The sequence below is a fragment of the Saimiri boliviensis genome, chromosome 16, assembly GCF_048565385.1.
Source record: "Saimiri boliviensis isolate mSaiBol1 chromosome 16, mSaiBol1.pri, whole genome shotgun sequence".
Classification (NCBI taxonomy): Eukaryota; Metazoa; Chordata; class Mammalia; order Primates; family Cebidae; genus Saimiri; species Saimiri boliviensis.
Genome location: NC_133464.1, coordinates 19,948,890 through 19,971,401, shown reverse-complemented (window position 1 = coordinate 19,971,401; position 22,512 = coordinate 19,948,890). Strand labels below are relative to the sequence as shown.

General features: G+C 37.4%; 1 protein-coding gene across 3 annotated transcripts in view; it reads left to right on the top strand.

Annotated features, from left to right (window-relative positions):
* The window catches only part of GPC6 (glypican 6), a 1,167,663-nt gene that overhangs the window by 280,004 nt on the left and 865,147 nt on the right, over window positions 1-22,512 (top strand). For all 3 annotated transcript variants that reach the window (XM_074387545.1, XM_074387544.1, XM_003928197.3), the window contains exon 2: window positions 17,846-18,004. In XM_074387545.1, coding sequence (XP_074243646.1) covers window positions 17,846-18,004 — 159 coding nt within the window. The remainder of the gene's footprint in view (window positions 1-17,845; window positions 18,005-22,512) is intronic.

Sequence of the window (22,512 nt, the reverse complement as noted above, 5' to 3'; positions counted from 1 at the left end):
TGGAAGTCAGCATCTCTGGTCAGCTGAGTTGCAGAAGGTTACTGGGAGGTGGTGAATTACTCTTTGCCATGATTTGGCAAGTAGTGTTGGAGCAGCTTAACAAGATCGACCCAAACTTTTCCACGGAGATGACACATGCAAAAAGGAAAAAGATTATTCAGATAAGATATCATTCAGGCTCTAGGATTAAGAACATCTTTGGACATTTGAACATGAAGTTTTTTGGCATCTCCTAAGGTAAACATGGTAGATAAGTTGTGAGCAGGTCTGAAATCTGCAACATATTTATAAATACTACTTAAATTTTCCTCTCTTGGGTTAGCAATTAGCCTTTCTTTTGGGTACCAAGACAGTATGTTTATGAAACACAAATGGAAAATGAGCCTGTATAAATCTATTTTAGGAAGAGTGGTAGAGATACAGATATACTTAAAATACTTTGAAGGAGGACATCTTCATATCATTGAAAGAGAAAACATGCATAAAATCAGCCAAACCTATCTAAATGAGCATAGGCTATTTATGGGTTCACAACTATGCATTAGTAAGTGGACGGTTTGCCCTTCCTGTCACTGCTTGTTGGCTTTCAAATATTTTGCCCACAACCTACCATAAGACATATATATTTCAACCCAAAGCATGTGTAATATATACAAGAAACAATTTTATTTCATATGATGAGCTCTGAATTACCCTATTGTATTTTAAGCTTGAATGCTGATGCTAACTGATGTTAGGTCCTGCAGTTTGAAAGATGCTTGAGCTGGGTTGAAGTGAAACTAGTGAAACCTCCACTTCGATGTCCCTGCCTGGTATTGAAACTCAAAAGAGATCAGTCATACTACCAATACTTGCTAAGAAATCAAGCAGGCGGAATTACAATTGAAAAAAAAGACCCTGAAATCAATTCTGCCTCTATAAGGGGCATCAAAGGATAGGTGGGTGGCTGTCCAGAATTACATGGTCTTATACAGCTTGTGCGTATCTGTAGAAAGCAACTCAAAACATAGATGCTTTCTTCCATAGTGGACTCTGAGATTCTTAAGAGTCTCTGCTTATTCCTCTCTAGCACCAAGCACTGTACCTAACCTATTGCTTGTGTGTTATTGAGTGGTAATTAAATGAATGAATGAATGAAGAAAGTAAGAAGAACATTTGAAGAATCAGATGCATTTCATTTAAATTTTATTACAGAACCCCTGGCATGACCTATGCTAAAGCAGTGAGCACTGCAAAGGTAAACAAGACAGAGCTTGTAATTACTAGTTTGGGTATAATAGCAGTAGTGTGAGCAGATGGCTAAGGAATATGGAACCTTAGGTCTTTCATAACAGTAGCATAGAGTAACAGCTTCCTACTTGGCTTTGGCTCTGTGTTCTGAAATAGAAGCAACAGCCTGGGACTGAAAATTGCAAAACCTGCATCAGTTACCTTGGTTCACCTTGTCATGATGATAACCCTTCTCGTGACAGGTGGTGATTTTAAGCACACAAGAGAACCATGGTCCCCACTGTCCACCGTTCTTAAAATAACTACCCTATTCTACTCCTCCTCATCTCTCTCCAGGTAATTCATTACTGTACTCTGGCAGTCAGAAATGACCGTGAGGAACTGATTTTTCTCTGAGGTAAATAGGTTTTTGACCTGTAGATCTATCTGGGTAGTGGAAATGCAGACTCTTGTGGTCTAGGGGCTTTTCTATTAGATCTGGGAGCCAATTAAGTGAAGGAAGGAGCCGATCAACAATATATAGTACTCTTAGCTCCGAGTAGTGGCATGCTAGAACTGAAGCATATTGGTTTGTGAGAACTGATTGTTAAAGTTTCAGGAATTTCGAATCTCTTCCTAAGAACAGCAATTATGAAAAATAAAATTTTATAAATGTACAATTAAATCATTATGTAAGTGAACACCAAGATACAGTCAGTTTCTAATTCTTTTATCACTAGTTATACTCTTGATGTCTGTCTTACATGCCTGGAGAAAATGCTACATGGTAGACGCTACTGCACCTCTCTCCCCACTTCAATATTCATGACATAATTTTGGTAGCTAGAAATCAGCTGTGTTGGGAGTATTTATATGATGGAAATTGATATAATTTGGAAATTATATTGGAGAATGCATTCCTTTTAAATTGAGAATTTCCCTTAAACCTGGAGAGTTGATTGTTAATACAATACTGACTCCATCTATTATATCTCAGTTACTAACATGGACGGGCACTGAAAAGGGAATAAAAACAATATGCAATGGTCCTAAATGTTGGGTTAAATGGATAATCATAGGCAGGCGTGATGAGCACCATTGTAGACCTACCGGGAGATGGCAGAGTTAGTATAGAAGTTCCCAAACATTCGGTTCATGGAGTCTCAGGTTTCTGTATCAGCCAGGGTTCTCCAGAAGAACAGAACCAATCATAAGAATATATATTTTACATGTATATTTACATTTATATATTATAATGATAGATTATAGTATATTATATGTATGATAGAGAAAAGGCTTTATTTTAAGGAATTGGCTCATGTGATGTAAGATTGTGAGGCTGGCGAGTGTGAAATCTGCAGGGCAGACTGGACTGGCAGGCTAAAACCTTATGCAAGAGTTGGTGCTCCAGTGTTGAGGAAGAGTCTCTTCTCCAGGATGCCTCAGTTTTTGCTTATAAAACCTTTCAGCTGATTAGGCTAGGCCTGCTCATGTTGTTGAAGGTAATCTCCTTTACCTAAAATCATCAGATTGTGTTTCCTGTTCTTAGGTCAGTTTACTCAGAATGATGGTTTCCAGCTTTGTCCATGTCCTGCAAAGGGCATGAACTCATCCTTCTTTATGGCTGCATAGTATTCCATGGTGTATATGTGCCACATCATCTTTATACAGTTTATCATTGGTGGGCATTTGGGTTGGTTCCAAGTCTTTGCTATTGTGAATAGTGTCACAGTAAACATACAGAAAACCAAACACTGCATGTTTTCATTCATAAGTGGATGTTGAACAATGAGAACACATGGACACAGGGAGGGCAATATCATACACTGGGGCCTTTCAGGGGTTGGTGGCCTAAGGGAGGTATGGCAGGGAGTGGCGGGGGTGGGGGGATCAGAGAAGGATTGAATCAGGAGAAATACCCAATGTAGATGACAGGGTGATAGATGCAGCAAACCACAATGGCATGTGTATACCTATGTAACAAACCTGCACGTTCTATACATGTACCTCAGAGCTTAGTATAACTTAAAAAAATATCATCAGGTTGTATATGTTAACCACATCTGCAAAATACCTTTACAGCAACACCTACATTAGTGTTTGATTACATCACATGGTCTAGCCATGCTGACTCAAATCTATTACAGTGTCCTACTAATTTTTCTGTGGCATCCTAAACCAGAAGAAATACTAAACATTTCATGTATTAAGTCTAAACTGTTCACTGTATCCTAAAAACTTAGTGACCATTTGAAAATATAATACATTGTAAAAATGTACTACTTACATAGTCACAATTATGTACTAATGGAAAGCGCACAGCTTCTCAGGTCTTAGAATTAAGTTGTATACCACCACCCTAGTCTCCTGCTCCACATGGTCTTCACATGCTGCTAGAGAAATGGAACGTACAGAAAACGCTGCTTTGCAATAATACGATGCCATTGAAAGGACTGCAGTACTGCTTAATGTTGAAACTGTGACCTGCCTCCAACAAGTAGTTTGTGCAGTTTTCTACAGATGTCGAATTTCCCTTCAGAATTTTAAAGCTCACGGTGCTTCCAAAAGCTTACTGTTTTGCCCAAGTGAGCCCTGTCACAGTGATTACAAGAATATGTTGTAGTTTTCATAATAGAATCGAAATGCTTTTATGTTTTGTCATTGGCTCTGTAACATATAACCACAGTTTTCCTGGACTGTTTGCATATAGTAAGAGAAGTTGAAGCAATTTAGATTTTCTCTCAAGATCTTTCTATTCATTATCTTTTAAAAATTGGTACTGAGAAATGTGAGTCTCTCTGTGTGTGTAATATGAGTGTGTGTGTATATGTGTGTAATTGTACACATACAAATTCCTGATTATCTTTTGTGTTGAGACAACCTTTTAAAGTGTCTAAACATTCTATCTGTATAACTTGAATCAGTTGTCTATATTTAAAACAAAGAGAAACTCCCTTTACTTAAAAATAACCAAATAATTTACAAGGTTAATGATTTTATACCATACCAGGGCCAAGGTTAGATGTGAGAAAAGGAAAAGGGAGCTTTTCTCACTCCAGATGCCTCCTGCTTTCTAAGTCTGTCTTGTCTTCCCACATGCCCACTCTTCACCTCCCATATACTTTATCCCTTGATCATTCTGATCACACCTTCTTCTGTGCTCATCCTCACCCCTAAACAGTTCAGCTTCTCTGAAAGAGGAAAGTCAACCAAATGGTCAAGGCCACAAACATTCGCATAAGAACTAAGAAGGTTCCTGTGTATCATCTAGAGTAGCATGCTTGTAATTCTCTCTGCATAACTGTTGGACCTGATTTAAACAATTAGCTTATTGGTCCTATTTAACAGAGCTGTATTTGTGAAATGGAGAGTGAAAGTTTTAGAACTATAAGAATTGGCATTTAAAGTTTTTATCAGGAGATTGACGTCAGCAAAGGATGACAATAATAGAGGTGGTTTGAATGATAAGATCCCGTAAAGTAGAATGTTAATGGAATTTCCTAAAACCTGTGTGAAAGTTTGAACATTTCTGATTGTGGTGTTGAGCAACTTCACTAAACAAGAACAGCCCTGAGAGATGTGAAATGATCATTTATGTTCACCCTTTACGCTGAGAAACGTTAAAACGTGCTTATTTGGAGGTTTAGGGTATTTGAACTTAAGGAAATGAATCGGAACATACATTTTAAAAAATGTGACTTCCCTACATTCTCCCGTTCTCGATTAGCTTGTGTAGGAAATGTATGAGACTAAAAACAGTCCAGGTCAATTAACCCCAGTTTAAATTATCTTAGCTATCAGAAACTCTAGGTAAAAGTTAACTTATTCTGAATGATTTCACTTCCCTACACCTGTTTCCTTACGTGTGGGTAAGTTCCTTAACTTCCTTGGCACCAGTTCAACAAAGCGTATGCTTAGTTGAGGAGACATGTCAAATGATGGGGACACCATTGCTTGGTACCAGATGTGCTCAATGACTATGGGAATTTCAATAATTCGAGGGCGAGAGAACTCTGACATGGACTGCACAGTCTCAAGAGGGCCAAGTCCGAAATAAATACTGCCCTCTGATCAAATGGAATTTGGACTTTCAGAAATCAAAAGTGCTTTGTGAGATCTTGCCATCTTCTTTTTTAGTGTGAATTGGTCCGTATTGGGTTGGGGTATAGGACTCTGCGTAGGAAATATCAGCTTGGGGTATGGCACACCCCTCTCCAAGGGAAGGGTCATTCACATTCTCACCTTCTCGGAGTAGTTTATGGAATTACTACTTCTTGAAGTTGCTCTTGCTGCCAGCAGCCGCCTCTTTAGGTTCACTGCTGACCATCTCGTACTTGGCAGAGAAATCTTCCAAGGATTCTTCCAAGAATTTCCTTTTTCTTGGAGACGTTCTATTGCCTGCCCCTTCAGGATCACTAACTGTTTCCTACTTGGGGGAGGATTTCACTTTCTTGGGAAGCAATGGTTCAAACAGAGGAAGTGGCTGCTGAGATTAGTAGGAAGCTGGAGAAACAGGAGAAGAAGCCTTAATGAAGGGAAAGAAATGACTGGCTGTGTTCGGCCTTGCATCCTTAGAAAATAGCAGTAGTATTCTAAAGGCCTGTGAGGAGAGGGGTGAAAAACCCCAAAGAAGTAAAAACAGAAGCCTCAGAAGGCTCCTCAAAAGAATGGAATGGAAGGCCTATCTCTCTCTGTCTCTAACCCCAAGACCAGGTGTCCCCAAACTACTGCCCGCGGGCCGCATGGGGCCCCCTGAGGCCATTTATCCGGCCCCCCGCCACACTTCAGGAAGGGGCACCTCTTTCATTGGTGGTCAGTGAGAGGAGCACAGTATGTGGCAGCCCTCCAACGGTCTGAGGGACAGTGAACTGGTCCCCTGTGTAAAAAGTTTGGGGACACCTGCCCAAGAGAAAAAGAAATATTTTTCCAAGGGGGAGTTGGTTAGTAGCAATCTTGCCATCACCTTTCAACTTTTTTAGATTTTTACTTTCTACCTACTTCCTAGGCAGGACAAAATTAGTAAAGTCCCTCTGCACTCCAGAGCTCTATAAAAACCACAAGTTAGTTGGCTGAACTCTGTGAAATGTGACTCATTCCGGGAACTTCATTTCTGTTGTTTATCTGTTTGTTTGGTATGCGCATCTCAAGGTCCCAGAGTGTCACCTCTGAGGGCAGAGAGCTCGCTGTAGCAGACCTGCAGAGGCTTACTTGTGTGGCTAAGGAGATCCTCCTCTCCCCTCCTCTTTCCCACCACGCCACTCACCAAGTCTATTCCTGGCCATTTTCAGAGTCAAGGTTATCCCTGGAGGGAGTGGGATCTGGCAGAATCACATTTCTGCTGTCACCTCAGCATCTTGTACTGAAAATGAACATCTGGGCAAGCATTTGGGAAAATATCTTGTGAAGAGCAACATGTAAGTTGAAAGAGGCATGCAGAGAGAGAAGCAGTCTCATCTCTTCTTCTTTGGAAAACAGATGACAATTTATGGTCTGATCATATGTCCTTGAGCTCATTCTACAACTTCCTAATAGAGCTCCCTTCTTTCACAACTGCAGTTTATATATATATATATTTTTAAGAGCTTGTGAAGAGCTCTGTAACAATGCAGGAACCCAAGGAATTCTCTGGCATCAACTTCAAGTACCCTAAGAAAGCGTCAACCTGTGTAATTGTGGTTCCATGGCCCTGTATGCTTTTGTATGATATGAACTTATCATCATGATTTGCCCATAGAAAGTTTCCAATAAAGGTTTGACGAATAACGGTATAGTTATTATAGTGTCAGTTCTACCATTTTCTGATTTTTGGTCTTTTATCCTGATTTTATTATTAGTGGTCCTGGGGGTGTCTGGCTCCATTGCAGTTGAGTTAGGGATTGTATCTAATTATATATTAGACATATTATGAAGAACCTTTGGCAATTTGAGAAAGAAATATGAGTGGGAAACTCTTAAAGGATTGTACTTTCTCCTCCTTCATAAGTTATAACTTTGGAGTAATTTTATTGTTGTATCGAATACTTGTAGCTGTCAGAAGGTAGTTCTGCTGAGATTATGAATTCTTAGTGTTTGGAGAAATTGGAACAAAAAGGGATAGAGTTGGATTCTTCATACAGCAGAGGAACTGCCATGATTTCACAAGTAAACATTTTAGGCATTGGTGGTCACACTGTCTCTGCCATAACTACTCTGCTGTTGTAATGCCAAAGTGGTCAGAGACAATCCATGAACGAATAACTGTGGCTGTGTTGTTATCAAACTTTAAGTACACCTAAATTTGAATTGCATTAAACTCTCACATAGTCACAAGAGTCTTATGATACGTTTTCCCCAACCATGGCTCATTCGTCCTAGAAAAACAGGTGATGATGGACTGTATTTGACCCAGAAGCCATGGTTTGCAGATACTTTTTTAGGAAAAAAACAAACAAACAAAAAAACTCAAGCAGAACAAATTTTCCTTATCTTCTGTGATAATTCATAATTGTCAGACTGCTTTACGGAATATCGGCAGCCTCAGATCAGTGGAAGAGAAGAGCTGCACTTCAAGGCTTCACTTCTCCCACAACGGTTCTATCTAGTAACATGTTACAAAGAGAGCAAGGCTCAGACTGAATTCAGCCACACACTCAGACGTTTACCTCAGTGATGAGCCTGTGTATTTGGCAATGTCGCAGTGTTCTCTTCCTCATGCTCCAATGAGCACTTTGCATGAAAGATTTACTTCAAGGCTGACACAGTGTTTCAACATTGCGGTGCTTCAAAGTTCAGTGATGAGCAGAGTTCTTCCTGGGTGGTCAGAGAACACAACACTAGCTCCCAGATCAAGGAATTAGGTTGCCAGGCCTCTCTGATTCTCAAGTTTCATTCATGCGGTGGGAGGAGGGGAGTCTATAAAACCTTTTTGGCCAAATTCAATTTTTAGTTTTTTTACTTTAAAAAAGTTTGGTGAAATACATATATATATATATATATATGTGTGTGTGTGTGTGTGTATAAAATAAAATTTACCATTTTAACCATTTTGCAGTGTATGTTTAATGGCATCAAGTACATTTGTATTGTGTAATCTTTAACATTATCCAACTCTAGAATTTTTCCATCTTTCCTAACTGAAATTCTGTAATCTTGAAACAATAACTATCCATTTTCTCCTATGCCCTAGCCCCAGGTAACCACCATTCTACTTTCCAGCTGCACGATTTTGACCACTTTGAGCATGTCGTATAAGTGGAATTGGGTCGCCTTTGTCCTCTTGTGATTAGCTTATTTTGCTTAACATAATGTAACTATTGTAGGATGTGTAAGTGTCGCATTACTGTGTATGGCAGAATAATAGTCCATTGATGTGCATACTAGAATTTGTGTTATCCATTCACCTGTGGATGGGCGTTTTGGTTTGTTTCGACCTTTTGCTTATTGTGAATAATGCTGCCAACCCCATAGTTTGAACAACACCAATTTCACCTGTGAACATTTATTTTTAACATCTCTTCAGCCCATTAGTAAATCCTGGTATTGATTTAGTTAATACTTTTTGAAAGCTTGCTATAGCCACCCCAAGTGTATAGATTCCTGTTTGAAGTACTGTAAATGGTAAATGCCCCTAAAGGTATAGATTAAAGTTCATGCATACACATGCATACCAGTGTTTATGCTGAAGCCTTTTAAAGTAAATAACTGGAGGCAGTATTACACAGTTAGGTAACAACATTTTCATTTTGTCTATTTGTTTGTCATAACTTAAACAAATGGAAAATATTTCACATGAGAGTTAACTGTTGAGCTACTGGGCTCTTCTGAATGAGTAGTAATAATGGGGTATGCCTACTTGGACTTCGTGACGTGAAAGTTTGCTGGAAACACCTCCATCGCCCACCCACCCCCACACATCCATGTCTCTTTTCCTCCCAAAAAGAGTTTTCATAAGTTCGCTGTTGTCATAACTTAGCAACATTAAACTTAGCATAGAGACATTAGCAACTGTTAATTACTTGATCTTGTTAAACCTTTATTCTTTTTGCCTTGCTATAAGAAGGCCACCTTTCAACAGATAAATAGTTCTTGTTAATTTAAATTTTATGTCTGGCAAAATTTTGAAAATGGTGAAAATGATCTTGCATCTACTATACTTAGTTTGTATTCACTTAAATTTAACAAGAATTAGGAGAACATATACGTTCAATGAATTATTCTTTGTTGACATTAATCAATTATCAATTTCAATAATAATGAGATAATAATAGATTGATTTTTTTTGAAGAAACCCATTTCCTCTTATCTAGTCATTTCCCGTGGACCTTTGTGTTAGAAATTATAATAGCAAAATAAAACATTTGATGTCCTACAGCAACATTTTAAAATCATTGCTTAGATATATTTCATATTAAAGTTTATAAAATTAAAATATTTACTTTAATGGAAATTTGCATAGCTCTGCTAAACCTTTTCCCTCTTTTATCTCCTAACATGTTATCATCATCTCCATTCTTACAGACGAGGAATTGAGATGTTAACATCTCCCTCTCACATCACACAGCTACTGAGTGGTAAGATCAAATTATGATGTCACCTTTTAATACCCATATTAATGTAATTGTTACTGATGTATCACACTAGAAATATAAAATTAAAATGAAAGACTTAAAATATCAGGAAGACTTGTTATTTTAAAAATCTCAAAAAATACAAAATAAACTATGAAATAACTTTCAAAAATGAATCACACTTTCATAGTGAGTGGAGGAAGAGTAAATCATGATATCTGATATCTTGCAAGATGAAAGGTGGTCTATATTCTTTGGATATGAAACCACCTGCAGTTTAAGGAACACCCAGCCCATGTGGAAACATAAGGAACTATCAGCCCTTTCTGGTTTTATGTGGGAAAAAAAAAATTGTAGTGGTTACGTTTCTGGTTCATTGTTAAGCTGTCAGGGTAATCTTGATGTCTAGATACTTAAGTTTTTCTTCTAGGTAGTAAGTGGATAAAGATTTCTGGGAAGGGTAAGACACATTTTCAAATCCAAATTCTTCTGATCTCTGTATTAGACATATGTGTTTGGAAAACAATAGCCCAGTGTCTGCTTCCATAGTCATTAGAGATCAAAAATCACATATTGTTAGATACATTGCATGGATATTTAGTATTATAAACTTTGCAGAATATTCTTATCTCTAATCTGTTATAAATCAATTTTTAAACTCCCCTATTCTATTTCTTGCCTTTCCCTACTCCATTCCTATTCTAGTATACAAACGTTAAATGCCCATCTCTCAAGATTTAGTACCTGAGGGCTGCATTCTGCTTCTGAATCATTAAAATTGAGCTTACAACAAAAAGCATGGGAATTATGGTGACAACCTGACCAAAAGAAAACAAGCATCTTATGTCCTGAGGGGATTAGTTGTATTTGGGATATTTGTGGAAGAAACCTGATAGATCTACATTCATGAAATTAGATCTGATAAGAGGCATCATAGTCTCTAATCACTCCCACAAAATCAGTATTTTATAGCAAGTGATAAAGAAAGGAAGGGTACTTATTCTTAGTGTGACACCTTTAAACCAAAATTATCTATGTGATGTGTGTATGTATGTAGAGTTTCAGGGTCATGGAGGTATATGAAGAAGCTACCTTAAAAATTCAGTGCAGTATTACCTTGTTCATAGAACTGGAACTGTTCTTAAGAGGTCAGCTCATTTCTTCGTTTTTACATGTGTCCCTGGCAGTAAGAAACCTGGAGATAGGAGAAGGAGAATAGATAAGTAAGCACGGAGAAAATGGAGAGACAGCGAGATAATTTAAATTGCTGATGATGGTGGTTATGTGCCCTTGGCCATAAATAAAATTAGGCCAGGATCAGCCAGTTTTTGCTGCCTAAACTTTCTTAAGGTGATTGAAAATGAAAATACTGTTCAAATAGTCGTGCAAAGAAGTGGGAGGGCTTCCTCTATATTCCTAAGAAATGAGGAAATTGACTGAGAGCCACAGAAAAACATCAACCAAAGGAGAGTTAAAGAAACTGAATAATACAACCACGTACTCTTTGGGTGATATTCACAAAACCCAGTATTAGGTGCTCTGCTGATGAATTTACTCTGTTTCTTTCAGGAAATAATTTCTCTTTATGCACTGCCCTTATCATCTATTTCACCATAAACCATGACTCCACTGAATGTTCTATTTTTTAAATACTCATGTGTATGAAAACAAGAGAACATGATCAGAATCTTTATTATAATATTCTTTTATTATTAAGAAAAATCATAAATGACAATATAAAAGTCATTAAAATTCTTAGAGATTTTGCTGGTGTATTTTTAATTTTTGTCCTTATAATTTGGGCTTGATATTTTATAAAAAAGAAAATTAATGATTGATGGACCATTTGCTTTTGATAATCAACTTATTCTATCCTAGGGTCTTCAGCTCCAGAACCATGCTTCTCAGTGGGATGTGGGTATTGTAATCACTTTGGGAAAAATTTCACAACTTGCATTGGTCCGTTTGGGTATTGTCAAAATCTTCACATGAAAGATGATCAGGAATACATGGTTGTACAGGTTTAGTTATCATTTATTGCATGACCAAGAATATACCATGGAGAACCATGCCCCAGGAAGGGGGTCTCAGAAAGAATTTATTATAGGGTATGGGTTTTGTTTGTGTGTTTTAGGGGACGTTTCGTAGTGCCAGGGGCTCACACTGGATTGGATGCTGTTAGAAAGTACATGTGATTCTGTAATAAAGCATTTCAGTAAGTCTTGCTGACAAAATGGAAGACTAGCACAAGGATAAATCTGTGATTAGTAAAGAAGCCCATCATATTAGCCAAGAAAGGAGGTACTTAGTACTTTTTTTTTTTTTTCATATGGCATTTCGCTCTTGTTTCCCAGGCTGGGGTGCAATGGTACGAACTCGGCTAACTGCAGCCTCTGCCTCCTGGGTTCAAGCAATTCTCCTGCCTCAGCCTCCTGAGTACCTGGTATTACAAGCATGTGCCAGCATGCCTGGCTAATTTTGTATTTTTAGTAGAGGTGGGGGTTTCTCTATGCTGGTCAGGCTGGTCTTGTACTCCCGACCTCGGGTGATTCACCCGCCTTGGCCTCCCAAAGTGCTGGGATTACAAGTATGAGCCACGGAACCCAGCTGCTTGGTACTTTTTGAATGGCACAGTAACCTTGTTTTCTGTGGTTAGACAAAACTATGAAGTGGCCTTACTTGGTCTTATTTTATTGTGGTCCCAGAGCAGTCTTGTCTGAGGTTGGTATTCTGTAAGAATGTTTATGTGTAACAGGAGCATGAGTGCCAGGCTGGCATCTAAAGGTCAAGGCTGCTTGCTTTTTCATTCTTCATAGCTACCCCCAAACTTTCTAGCAAAACTGCAGTGACTGCTAAGCTTTAATAACATTTTTCCAAGTTTTTGTTAAAAAACATTTTTATCATACAGAAAAAGTGAAAATAATATATTAAGTACCATATATCCACCAAGCAGCTTAAGAAATAAAAGATTACAGAGAAAAGTATTTGAGTATTTCTCTCAAATCCTGTTCCTTCCCAGGAGCAAATTATTAACTTGAATTTGATTTCTATCATTTTCAAGAATAATGCATTTCCTTTTCTTTTAAAAATGCATATATAACTTTTTTGTCTCCTTCCTTTCTAGAAATTATATAAGATATAGCTTTTTTTAAATTTTGTTTTAATTGGCATAAAATAATTATACATATTTATGGGAAGTGCCTAGTGATCTTTTGATAAATATAATGTATAGTGATCAGATCAGGGTGATTAGCGTATCTATCATCTCCAACATTTGTAATGTCTTTGTGCTGGGAACATTGACTATCCTCTTTCTAGCATTCGAAGCTGTGTTAATATAGTATTGTTAGCTATAGTTGTCCTATAGTGGCATAAAACACTAGAACTTACTCCTCCTGTGAGCTGTAATTTTGGATCCTGTAACAAATTTTCCTATCATCCCCCCTTTCCCTTACTCTTCCTAGCCTCTAGTATCCTCTGTTCTGCTTCCAACTTGTATGAGATCCTTTTTTTAGCTTCTAAATATGAATGAGAATATGCAATGTTTAACTTTCTGTTCTTGGCTTATGTCACTTAACATAATGTCCTCCAGTTTCATTCATGTTGCTGTGAATGACAGGATATTATTTTTTTTAAAAAAATATATATTTTATTACAGTTTAGGGTCTGGGGTACATGTGCAGAACATCCAGGATTGTTGCATAGGTACACACATGACAATATGGTTTGCTGCTTCATCCCCCCGTCACCTACATCTGGCATTTCTCTCCATGTTATCCCTCCCCAACGTCCCTACCCCCCACTGTCCCTCCCCTATGCCCCCACCAACAGACCCCAGTGTGTGATGCTCCCCTCCCTGTGTCCATGTGTTCTCATTGTTCAACACCCACCTATGAGTGAGAACATGCAGTGTTTGATTTTCTGTTCTTGTGTCAGTTTGCTGAGAATGATGGTTTCCAGATTCATCCATGTCCCTAAAAGGACACAAACTCATTGTTTTTAATGGCTGCATAGTATTCCATGGTGTATATGGGCCAATTTTCCTTGTACAGTCTATTGCCGATGGGCATTTGGGTTGATTCCAGGTCTTTGCTATTGTAAACAGTGCCGCTATGAATATACGTGTGCATGCGTCTTTATAATAGAATGATTTATAATACTTTGGGTTTATACTCAGTAATGGGATTGCTGGGTCAAATGGAATTTCTATTTCTAGGCCCTTGAGGAATCACCACACTGTCTTCCACAATGGTTGAACTAATTTACACTCCCACCAACAGTGTAAAAGTGTTCCTATTTCTCCACATCCTCTCCAGCATCTGTTGTCTCCAGGTTTTTTAATGATCGCCATTCTAACTGGCGTGAGATGGTATCTCAGTGTGTTTTGATTTGCATTTCTCTAATGACTAGTGATGATGAGCATTTTTTCATGTTTGTTGGCCTCATAAATGTCTTCTTTTGAAAAGTGCCTGTTCGTGTCCTTTGCCCACTTTCGAATGGGTTTGTTTTTTTCTTGTAAATCTGTTTTAGTTCTTTGTAGATTCTGGATATTAGCCCATTGTCAGATGGGTAGATTGCAAAAATTTTTTCCCATTCTGTTGGTTGCTGGTTCACTCTAATGATTGTTTCTTTTGCTGTACAGAAGCTCAGGAGTTTAATTAGATCCCATTTGACTATTTTGGCTTTTGTTGCCAATGCTTTTGGTGTTTTAGTCTTGAAATTTTTGCCTATGCCTATGTCCTAAATGGTTTTTCCTAGGTTCTTCTCTAGGGTCTTTTATGGTGCTAGGTCTTATATTTAAGTTTAATCCATCTGGGGTTAATTTTAGTGTAAGGTGTCAGAGAGCGGTCCAGTTTCTGCTTTCTGTACATGGCTAGCCATTTTTCCAGCGCCATTTATTAAACAGGTTATCCTTTTCCCATTGCTTGTTTTTGTCAGGTTTGTCAAAAGATCAGATGGTTGTAGATGTGTGGCATTGCCTCTGAGGCCTCTGTTCTGTTCCACTGGTCTCTATCTCTGTTTTGGTACCAGTACCATGCTGCTTTGATTACAGTAGCCTTGTAGTATAGTTTGAAGTCAGGTAGCGTGATGCCTCCAGCTCTGTTCTTTTTGCTTAGAATTGTCTTGACTATGCGGTCTCTCTTTTGATTCCATATGAAATTTAAGGTATTTTTTCCCAGTTCTGTGAAGAGGGTCATAGGTAGCTTGATGGGGATAGTGTTGATTCTATACATTACTTTGGGCAGTATGGCCATTTTCACAATATGATTCTTCCTAACCATGAGCATGGCATGTTTCTCCATCTGTTTGTGTCCTCTCTTATTTCCTTGAGCAGCGGTTTGTAGTTCTCCTTGAAGAGGTCCTTTCCATCCTTTGTTAGTTGTATTCCTAGGTATTTGATTCTCTTTGTAGCAATTGTGAATGGCAGTTTATTCCTGATTTGGCTCTCTTTAAATCTGTTGTTGGTGTATAGGAATGCTTGTGATTTCTGCCCGTTGATTTTGTATCCTGAGACTTTCCTGAAGTTGCTTATGAGTTTCAGGAGATTTTGGGCTGAGGCAATGGGGTCTTCCAAATATACAATCTGTTGGCTGCAAATAGAGACAATTTGACTTCCTCCTTTCCTAATTGAGTACTCTTTATTTCTTTTTCTTCCCTGGTTGCTCTGGCTAGAATTTCCAATACTATATTGAATAGGAGTGGTGAGAGAGGGCACCCTTGTCTAGTGCCAGATTTCAAAGGGAATGCTTCCAGTTTTCCCATTCAGTATGACATTGGCTGTGGGTGTGTTGTAAATATCTTTTATTATTATGAGATATGTTCTGTTGATACCTAGTTTATTAAGAGTTTTTAGTATAAAGAGCTGCTGAATTTTGTCAAAGGCCTTCTCTGCATCTATCGAGATAATCGTGTGGTTATTTTCTTTCTTTCTGTTTATGTGGTGGATTACATTTAGACTTGTGTATGTTGAATCAGCCTTGCATCTCCAGGATGAAACCTACTTGATCGTGTTGGATGAGATATTTGATGTGCTGTTGCAATTGGTTTGCCAGTATTTTATTGAAGATTTTGTATCAATGTTCACATGGATATTGGCCTGAAGTTTTCTTTTTCTGTTGACTCTCTGCCAGGTTTTGGTATCAGGATGATGTTGGTCTGATTTGGGAAGGATTCCTTCTTTTTGGATTGTTTGGAATAGTTTCAGAAGGAGTGGTACCAGCTCCTCTTTTTATGTCTGGTAGAATTCAGCTGTAAAGCCATGTGGACGTGGGCTTGTTTTGGTTGGTAGGCTATTAATTGCTGCTTCAACTTCAGCCCTCGTTATTGTTGTATTCAGGGTTTTGACTGCTTCCTGGTTTAGGCTTTGGAGGGTGCAAGTGTCCAGGAATTTATCCATTTCTTCCAGGCTTACTGGTTTGTGTGCATAGAGTTGTTTGTAGTAATCCTTGATGGTAGTTTGCATTTCTGTGGAATCAGTGGTGAGGATATCATTCTTTTTAAGGCTGAATAGTATTCCATCGAGTACTTATGCCACATTTTCTTTATCCCTTCATTTGTTTTTGGACCCCCAGATTGATTCCGTATCTTGGCTATCGTGTGTAGTGTTCCATTAAACATGGGGTGCAAATGTCTCTTTGATGTACCGATTTCCTTCTTTTCAGATAAATACTCAGGAATGGGTTGCTGGATCAAACAGTAATTCTACTGGTAGTCCTTTGAGGAGCCTCCATAGTATTCTTCATAGATGCTATCATAATTTCCTTTCCACTGACAGTATATGAGTTGCCTTTTCCCTGCATCCTCCCCAGCATTGTTATTTTTTATCTTTCTGATAACAGACATCCTGTGTGGGATGAGATGATACCTCATAGTGGTTTTGATTTACACTTCCCTGATGATTAGTGATGTTGAGCATTTGTTTTTCATAAAATTGTTGGACATTTGTACTCTTTTAATTAGGAACTCAAACATCTCAACAGTTAAAAAAAAATGATTTCAAACTGGCAAAAGACCTAATATTAAAACATACCTGTAAACATTATTTTTTATTCTGCTGTTGTTTTAAGTAGGAGCTTAAGCCTTAAACTACATGAGGAATCATGAGACTCCCTATACTTCACACAAGGTCATAGGACATACTTTTATAAGTACCGTTAAACATTATAAATGAATTTTAATCACAGAGTCAAGTACTTTGTTCATTTGGTTTTCAGAGTCTTACAGTGACTTTAATAGCAGGAGCAATTTGTTGGTTTTATTTAGCAAGACATTGGGTAGATTTCCATTCTTCCCTCCACAGGCTGTGATAAAGATTTTTGACACTGACTGAGCTGCTTCAATTGGAAATTCACATTTTATGCAATAACAGACCATTTTAATTTCATGAAGCAAAGGATTGGCTTCTACTTGCAAATAGCACTAAAGAAAGCAATATTGTCAAAAGACGTAGCCTGGTGTATCAAGAGACAGATCTGTTGAATTAAATACATGGCTTTCATTCCTTTTATTCTACATTTCCATATAACGTAGGCATTAATTATACCCATCAGTGACTTCCTTCTTTCAGGAGAATGTTTTCTATCTGACAAGAAATGTCACCTTAAAGAATGTGTGACACATGAGGCCTACCATTAAAAACACACTGACTTGAACCTACAGAAAAACTGATGCACACCCAAGGACAGGCTCACAGAAAGAGAACCCAGGGGCCGATTACCATCTTTTCTTGCTTTTGGTGATGGGACTGTCTTTTTTCTTACTTGAGTGTTCTCAAGACGAGCTTACATAGCTGTATTACATCTTGTGTCACCTGATGTTTACTTGATATATTAACAATAAAAGACAGGAACAAAATGCCATGGTATTTTGAAGTTTTTAATGCACCTTCGCTTACATGATGAGGAACAGAGACTGAATATCAGGTTCCACTTAAGTCCACCAGGTGTTTGGAATGTTAGATACCCTGATGTGCTGTGGCCCGGATAAAGTTCATGGGGATGGCTGGAGAAGTCGATGTTAGAGAAGCGAAATCTGCAACATCTGCCAAAAGGCCTTGGAATGCAATAATGACATTTACCTTCTCATTGCAGGGGAACACTTAAGAATCTGTCCTCAGGAATATACATGCTGCACCACAGAAATGGAAGACAAGTTAAGCCAACAGAGCAAACTCGAGTTTGAAAACCTGGTGGAAGAGACGAGCCATTTTGTGCGCACCACTTTCGTGTCCAGGCATAAGAAATTTGACGGTAGGTGAAATGGTTTTCACTTCACTTTGTCATAGGTGCACTTTTCTATGACAATCTTGGTATCATATGAAAAATATTTTTATAAAGAGGGAGCTTTTCTGTCCCTCTTAAATATTTATAGCATTGTCTATTTTTAGAAAAGGCATGAGTTTTCTTGACAGTATTTTTTTTAGTAATATCTTGATAAAACCTGATTTAACAAAGAGCTGTTTTGCATTTGTGCTTTGCCTGTGAGATTTATTGTAAAGATTTAGCTCCAGTTTTCATTATTAGAGGAATTCCAATTCAGGTTTTGGTATAGTGCAGCTTGTCTCGTTTTCATAGGGGAATTCTCTTTTAAAAAGGAAGTGTAATTTAAGATGATTTGAAATATAACATCACATTTTTAAGAGAAAAGGCTTATTTTAAATCTCAGTGACACAGATTCCTTTACTTTAGACTTTGCCATTGCAATCATAGAGCACATTTTGCATTGCAGTTGCTTATTCTATATAAGGTTTAGTTAGACTCTCTTTTGATATTCTGATTATAAGCAGTCAATGTTATTTCTATATTCTGCTTGTTAAATACAGATTTTTATATGACAAAGTAATTATTACTGAGATTTCAACACTGGATTTTCTCATTAGAGCCTATATATTTTGAAAATATTCCAAAGTTGTGTGATTCTTTATAAACAGCATCAATAATGATAACAATATATTTAGTATTTTTAGATGGTATATTATCTTTAGTGCTCTGTGAAATGAATGTACCTTACTGTGAGTTCTTGTAAACCAGACCTGTACCTCGTGTTGAAACGTCTTTGGGTATCACTGGGCCTCCAGCATTACCCTAGAGCAACAGAGCTGCTACTCATTTTCTTCTCTCAGTTCAGTCAATGTACAGCAAAGCCAGTTTAGAAAAGGTTGGCCAAAGTTGTTATGTTTCATTTTACTTTCTTGAGTGGTAGGTAAAATGTTTTTTACTTTTGTTTTATTGCTGTTTATAAACTATTACTGTTTATTGCTGTTTATAAACTATTAAAGCAACACTGATCTTCTTCAAATCAGTTCTCGAAGTTGCAGAAGGTAGGTGTACCTGGTATTTTCAGTAAAAATGATGTGACACTTTCTGTGTAAGTGACTGGGGCGTCATCTTTCTGCAAGTATATGTTTAACTTTATATGTGGATGTTTATGAAAATAATTTCTTATTTAGCAGTGATGCTGTGAATGTTGTTCTCTTAAATGCAACTAGGGAGTACTTAGGGTTGCTCTTGATTATAGATTACGAATCCAGTGACATTCAGGAGTCCCTGACAGGACTCTGTGTTTGGAGGACAACATTCTGTCACTTTAAGCGAGAGCAAATTGAGCTGTTTTGTCGTTTGTTACATAAAGCAGGTGGTAATGATCTGCTGCCACTGATTTTGACCTGCGTCTTTGGGAAAAAACAAACAAAAACAAACAAACAAACAAACAACTCTAGTGCATTTGTAAAATGTACTCTAAAGTGATGTTAAAATAATTCCAGGACAGTTTTCATAGTAAATAATATATACTCTTTATTAAAAAAATAAATATTAGGTAGCTTTATGGGAAGTTATTTTTTATAAAACAAGTAAAGCCATTCAATAAGACTGAGCCTTATACTTCTTGTATCAATAGCTTAATATTTTGCATCTATAGTTCCTAATCCCACATCTTGTTTGTCTCATTAAAGAAACCTTTCTCCATCTTTTCTCTTATTCCCTCTCCTTCATTCTTTATATAGGTATATTTTGAATTGTTCTAATGTACCCAGGGGTATGATGTCAATCAGTTTGACGGGACATTGATTTTGCTAAGATTAGATTTACCTAAGGGGTGATAAATTCTTTAGCAACTACTCATTTTATTGCAGTTGCATTGCCTTGGATGGGAGATGAATTAAGATTTTGTTGTTGTTGAGGAGGCTTTCAACCAGAGTGGAAAAAAAGGGAATCTAAATGTGATCCTATAATCTCGATTCCTGAAGCACTTAGACTTAAAATAATAATAATATTATAAATCAATTAAAACGTCACTGTCATAATATCTGCTATTTTCTCTGGGCAGATTCATGAGGGTCAGTTGTGCAATGGTATGATTTATTTTCTTATATCTCAAAGGTGAGCCTGCTAAGTCACCTTCCATGAATGGTTGTGCATTCATGTGGGTAGTTTTCCATTTTTAATTTTTCTCTTTTTCTAAATGCTTTCTCATGTCACTTATTGATGAATATCAGTTGCTGTGAGCACAAAAGAACTATCTAGGTTCAGTTACGGAATGTCACCCTCTGAATTTTATGTTCCCACATAAAACCAATAGTACTATGGAGGACTTTGAGTTTATTTTTAGTAACTTCCTATTTGATTAGTCATTTTGCATCATTTTTGGAGTCTCTTCATCCATCAGTTTGGATGTTTTACCTCTGTTTCCACTTTCTCAGAAGTCTTAATTTGTCATTTGGATTGTGTATGTCTTTGTTGTCTACATGCTGTTTATGAAAAACCACTGCTTAATTAAAATTAAGAAAGGTTGATGACTTTTCTTTCTGTTTTTATTAAGTACAGCAGAAATTTAAATTACCCCTGATGCATGTGATCTAGTCCAAGATATATTTAGGGAGGCTAAATTCAATCACTGATAATAATTAGTCTCTGGTTATAATTTTTCTTATATGAGAAATGCTTTGATTACATTTATTTTTTTATTTTGTGGCAGCAGTGACTGTTATAAAATTTGAGATTCCAGTATTCTTAAATTAAAACCACATTCTGTTTATTGTCTTACTTTCCTGTCTTTTTAAAATTGATTTTTTTTGGTAACATTTAGGAGAGACACTATAATTTTATAATTTATAAAATTAGAAATACTAATCGGATGGTAGGAAGTTAAAGTGGAATTAACATGACTTATTTCCCAACCTTCCTAAGTTTCTATGCTTAGCTCCAAGATTAGCCTAGCATTTGTACCTGAGAGGCAATGAATTTTAAAAGTATATAATACCAATTCCAGAACTTTTAATTCTTTGGCAGAGAATTTTCTTATAGCTGTATATCTTTTTTAAATTTTTGAATACAGAATTAAAATGTCATGATAAAAGTCTATATAGTGGAGGTTTCTTGACATTGCTTTTCCAAGGGTCTGACAAGGTATTTGTTGCTTTGCTTTTTTCTTATTTCTCTGGCCAAATCTCAATTTCGGGCTCTCATCACACATCCTTGTAAGCCTCTCGCCATGTGATCAGGGTCCTGGCCACTGCAAAAGTGCTCTCCAAATTACACAAAGATGTTCTCAATATGCTCTGTAGGCAAGCGCAGCTTTTCTGTTGCTCCTTGGGATTAAAATTTTGGACGAAGACCCAACGTAGTCCACCAGGCGGAAGGATCACATGACTCCCTTCTTTTTCACCTTCCTCTCCTCTTCCTAACACCCCAGGCAACAGATAAGCAAAAACATATTAAAACATAGACAAAGGGAGAATCATCTTTGTGTACTCACTCATTTTTAGCATTTTTATGTTTAGTGACTGGCCTATTGAATTGGCATTTGTATCTAAGTCCCCTTTTGCTGTTGTGCTACCGAGTAGCTCGTGTGTTAGAGAAAATGGAGAACAAGCAAATATTCAGCTAGTTGTTATAGTAATAAGAGGCTACATCTGACTGTGTTCCCTGCCCTTCATAGATTTTAACCCTAGATATTTGACATAAACTGCAATGCAGTCACCCGGATGTTGTAATCACTGGCAGAGGCAGGATTCCATCCAAGGCTGAGCACTCCTGGATCCCTGCTCTCAGCCACCTACCATATTATCTCTCCAGTGCTTCCTGTTCCCAGATGTGCTGGCATCTTGTGGTCAACACCACCTATTCCTCTATCTCACCCTGCCGGGTCTGGCCTGTCCCGTTTATTGTGGGGAGGATGTGGAAATGATTGTCAGGGAAAAGTGGAAGATTTGTTTTAAATTAAAAACAAAAAACAAAAAACAAAAACAAAAACAAAAAACAATACTCACCTAAATATAATCCAGCCCTCAAGGAATCTGGAGCTTTGAGAGGGTCATCGACTTGCCAAGTTTCCACTAAGAATGATGGATGACTCTAGGACTGTAACCTGATACTTACATCAGAATTAGACATAGTCAGTTATATATAGGAAGTCGATACTTGATTGAAATTCTAAATTTTTATTTGTTTTGAATAGATACTGTTGAAAAATTACTAACATTTCTTCAAAAGGACAATAGAAGTATTGGTGGGTGAAGAATGTAACCCTGTCTTTGGGAAGGGCAGGGATAGGATTAAATTGGAATTTGTCCCTAAATTAAAGGGGAATGGGTGCTTTTTGTAAAAATCTTTATTGAATCAATGGAGATATATTACTTTTTCTTTTTATCTCACAATGCCTCGTGGTGTCTATCTTGCTGGGAGCACTAACACCCTCTCCTTTAAGAATGTCTGTGCAATATGGATTATTCAGAGGCAGGAAAATTTAGTTGAAGGGA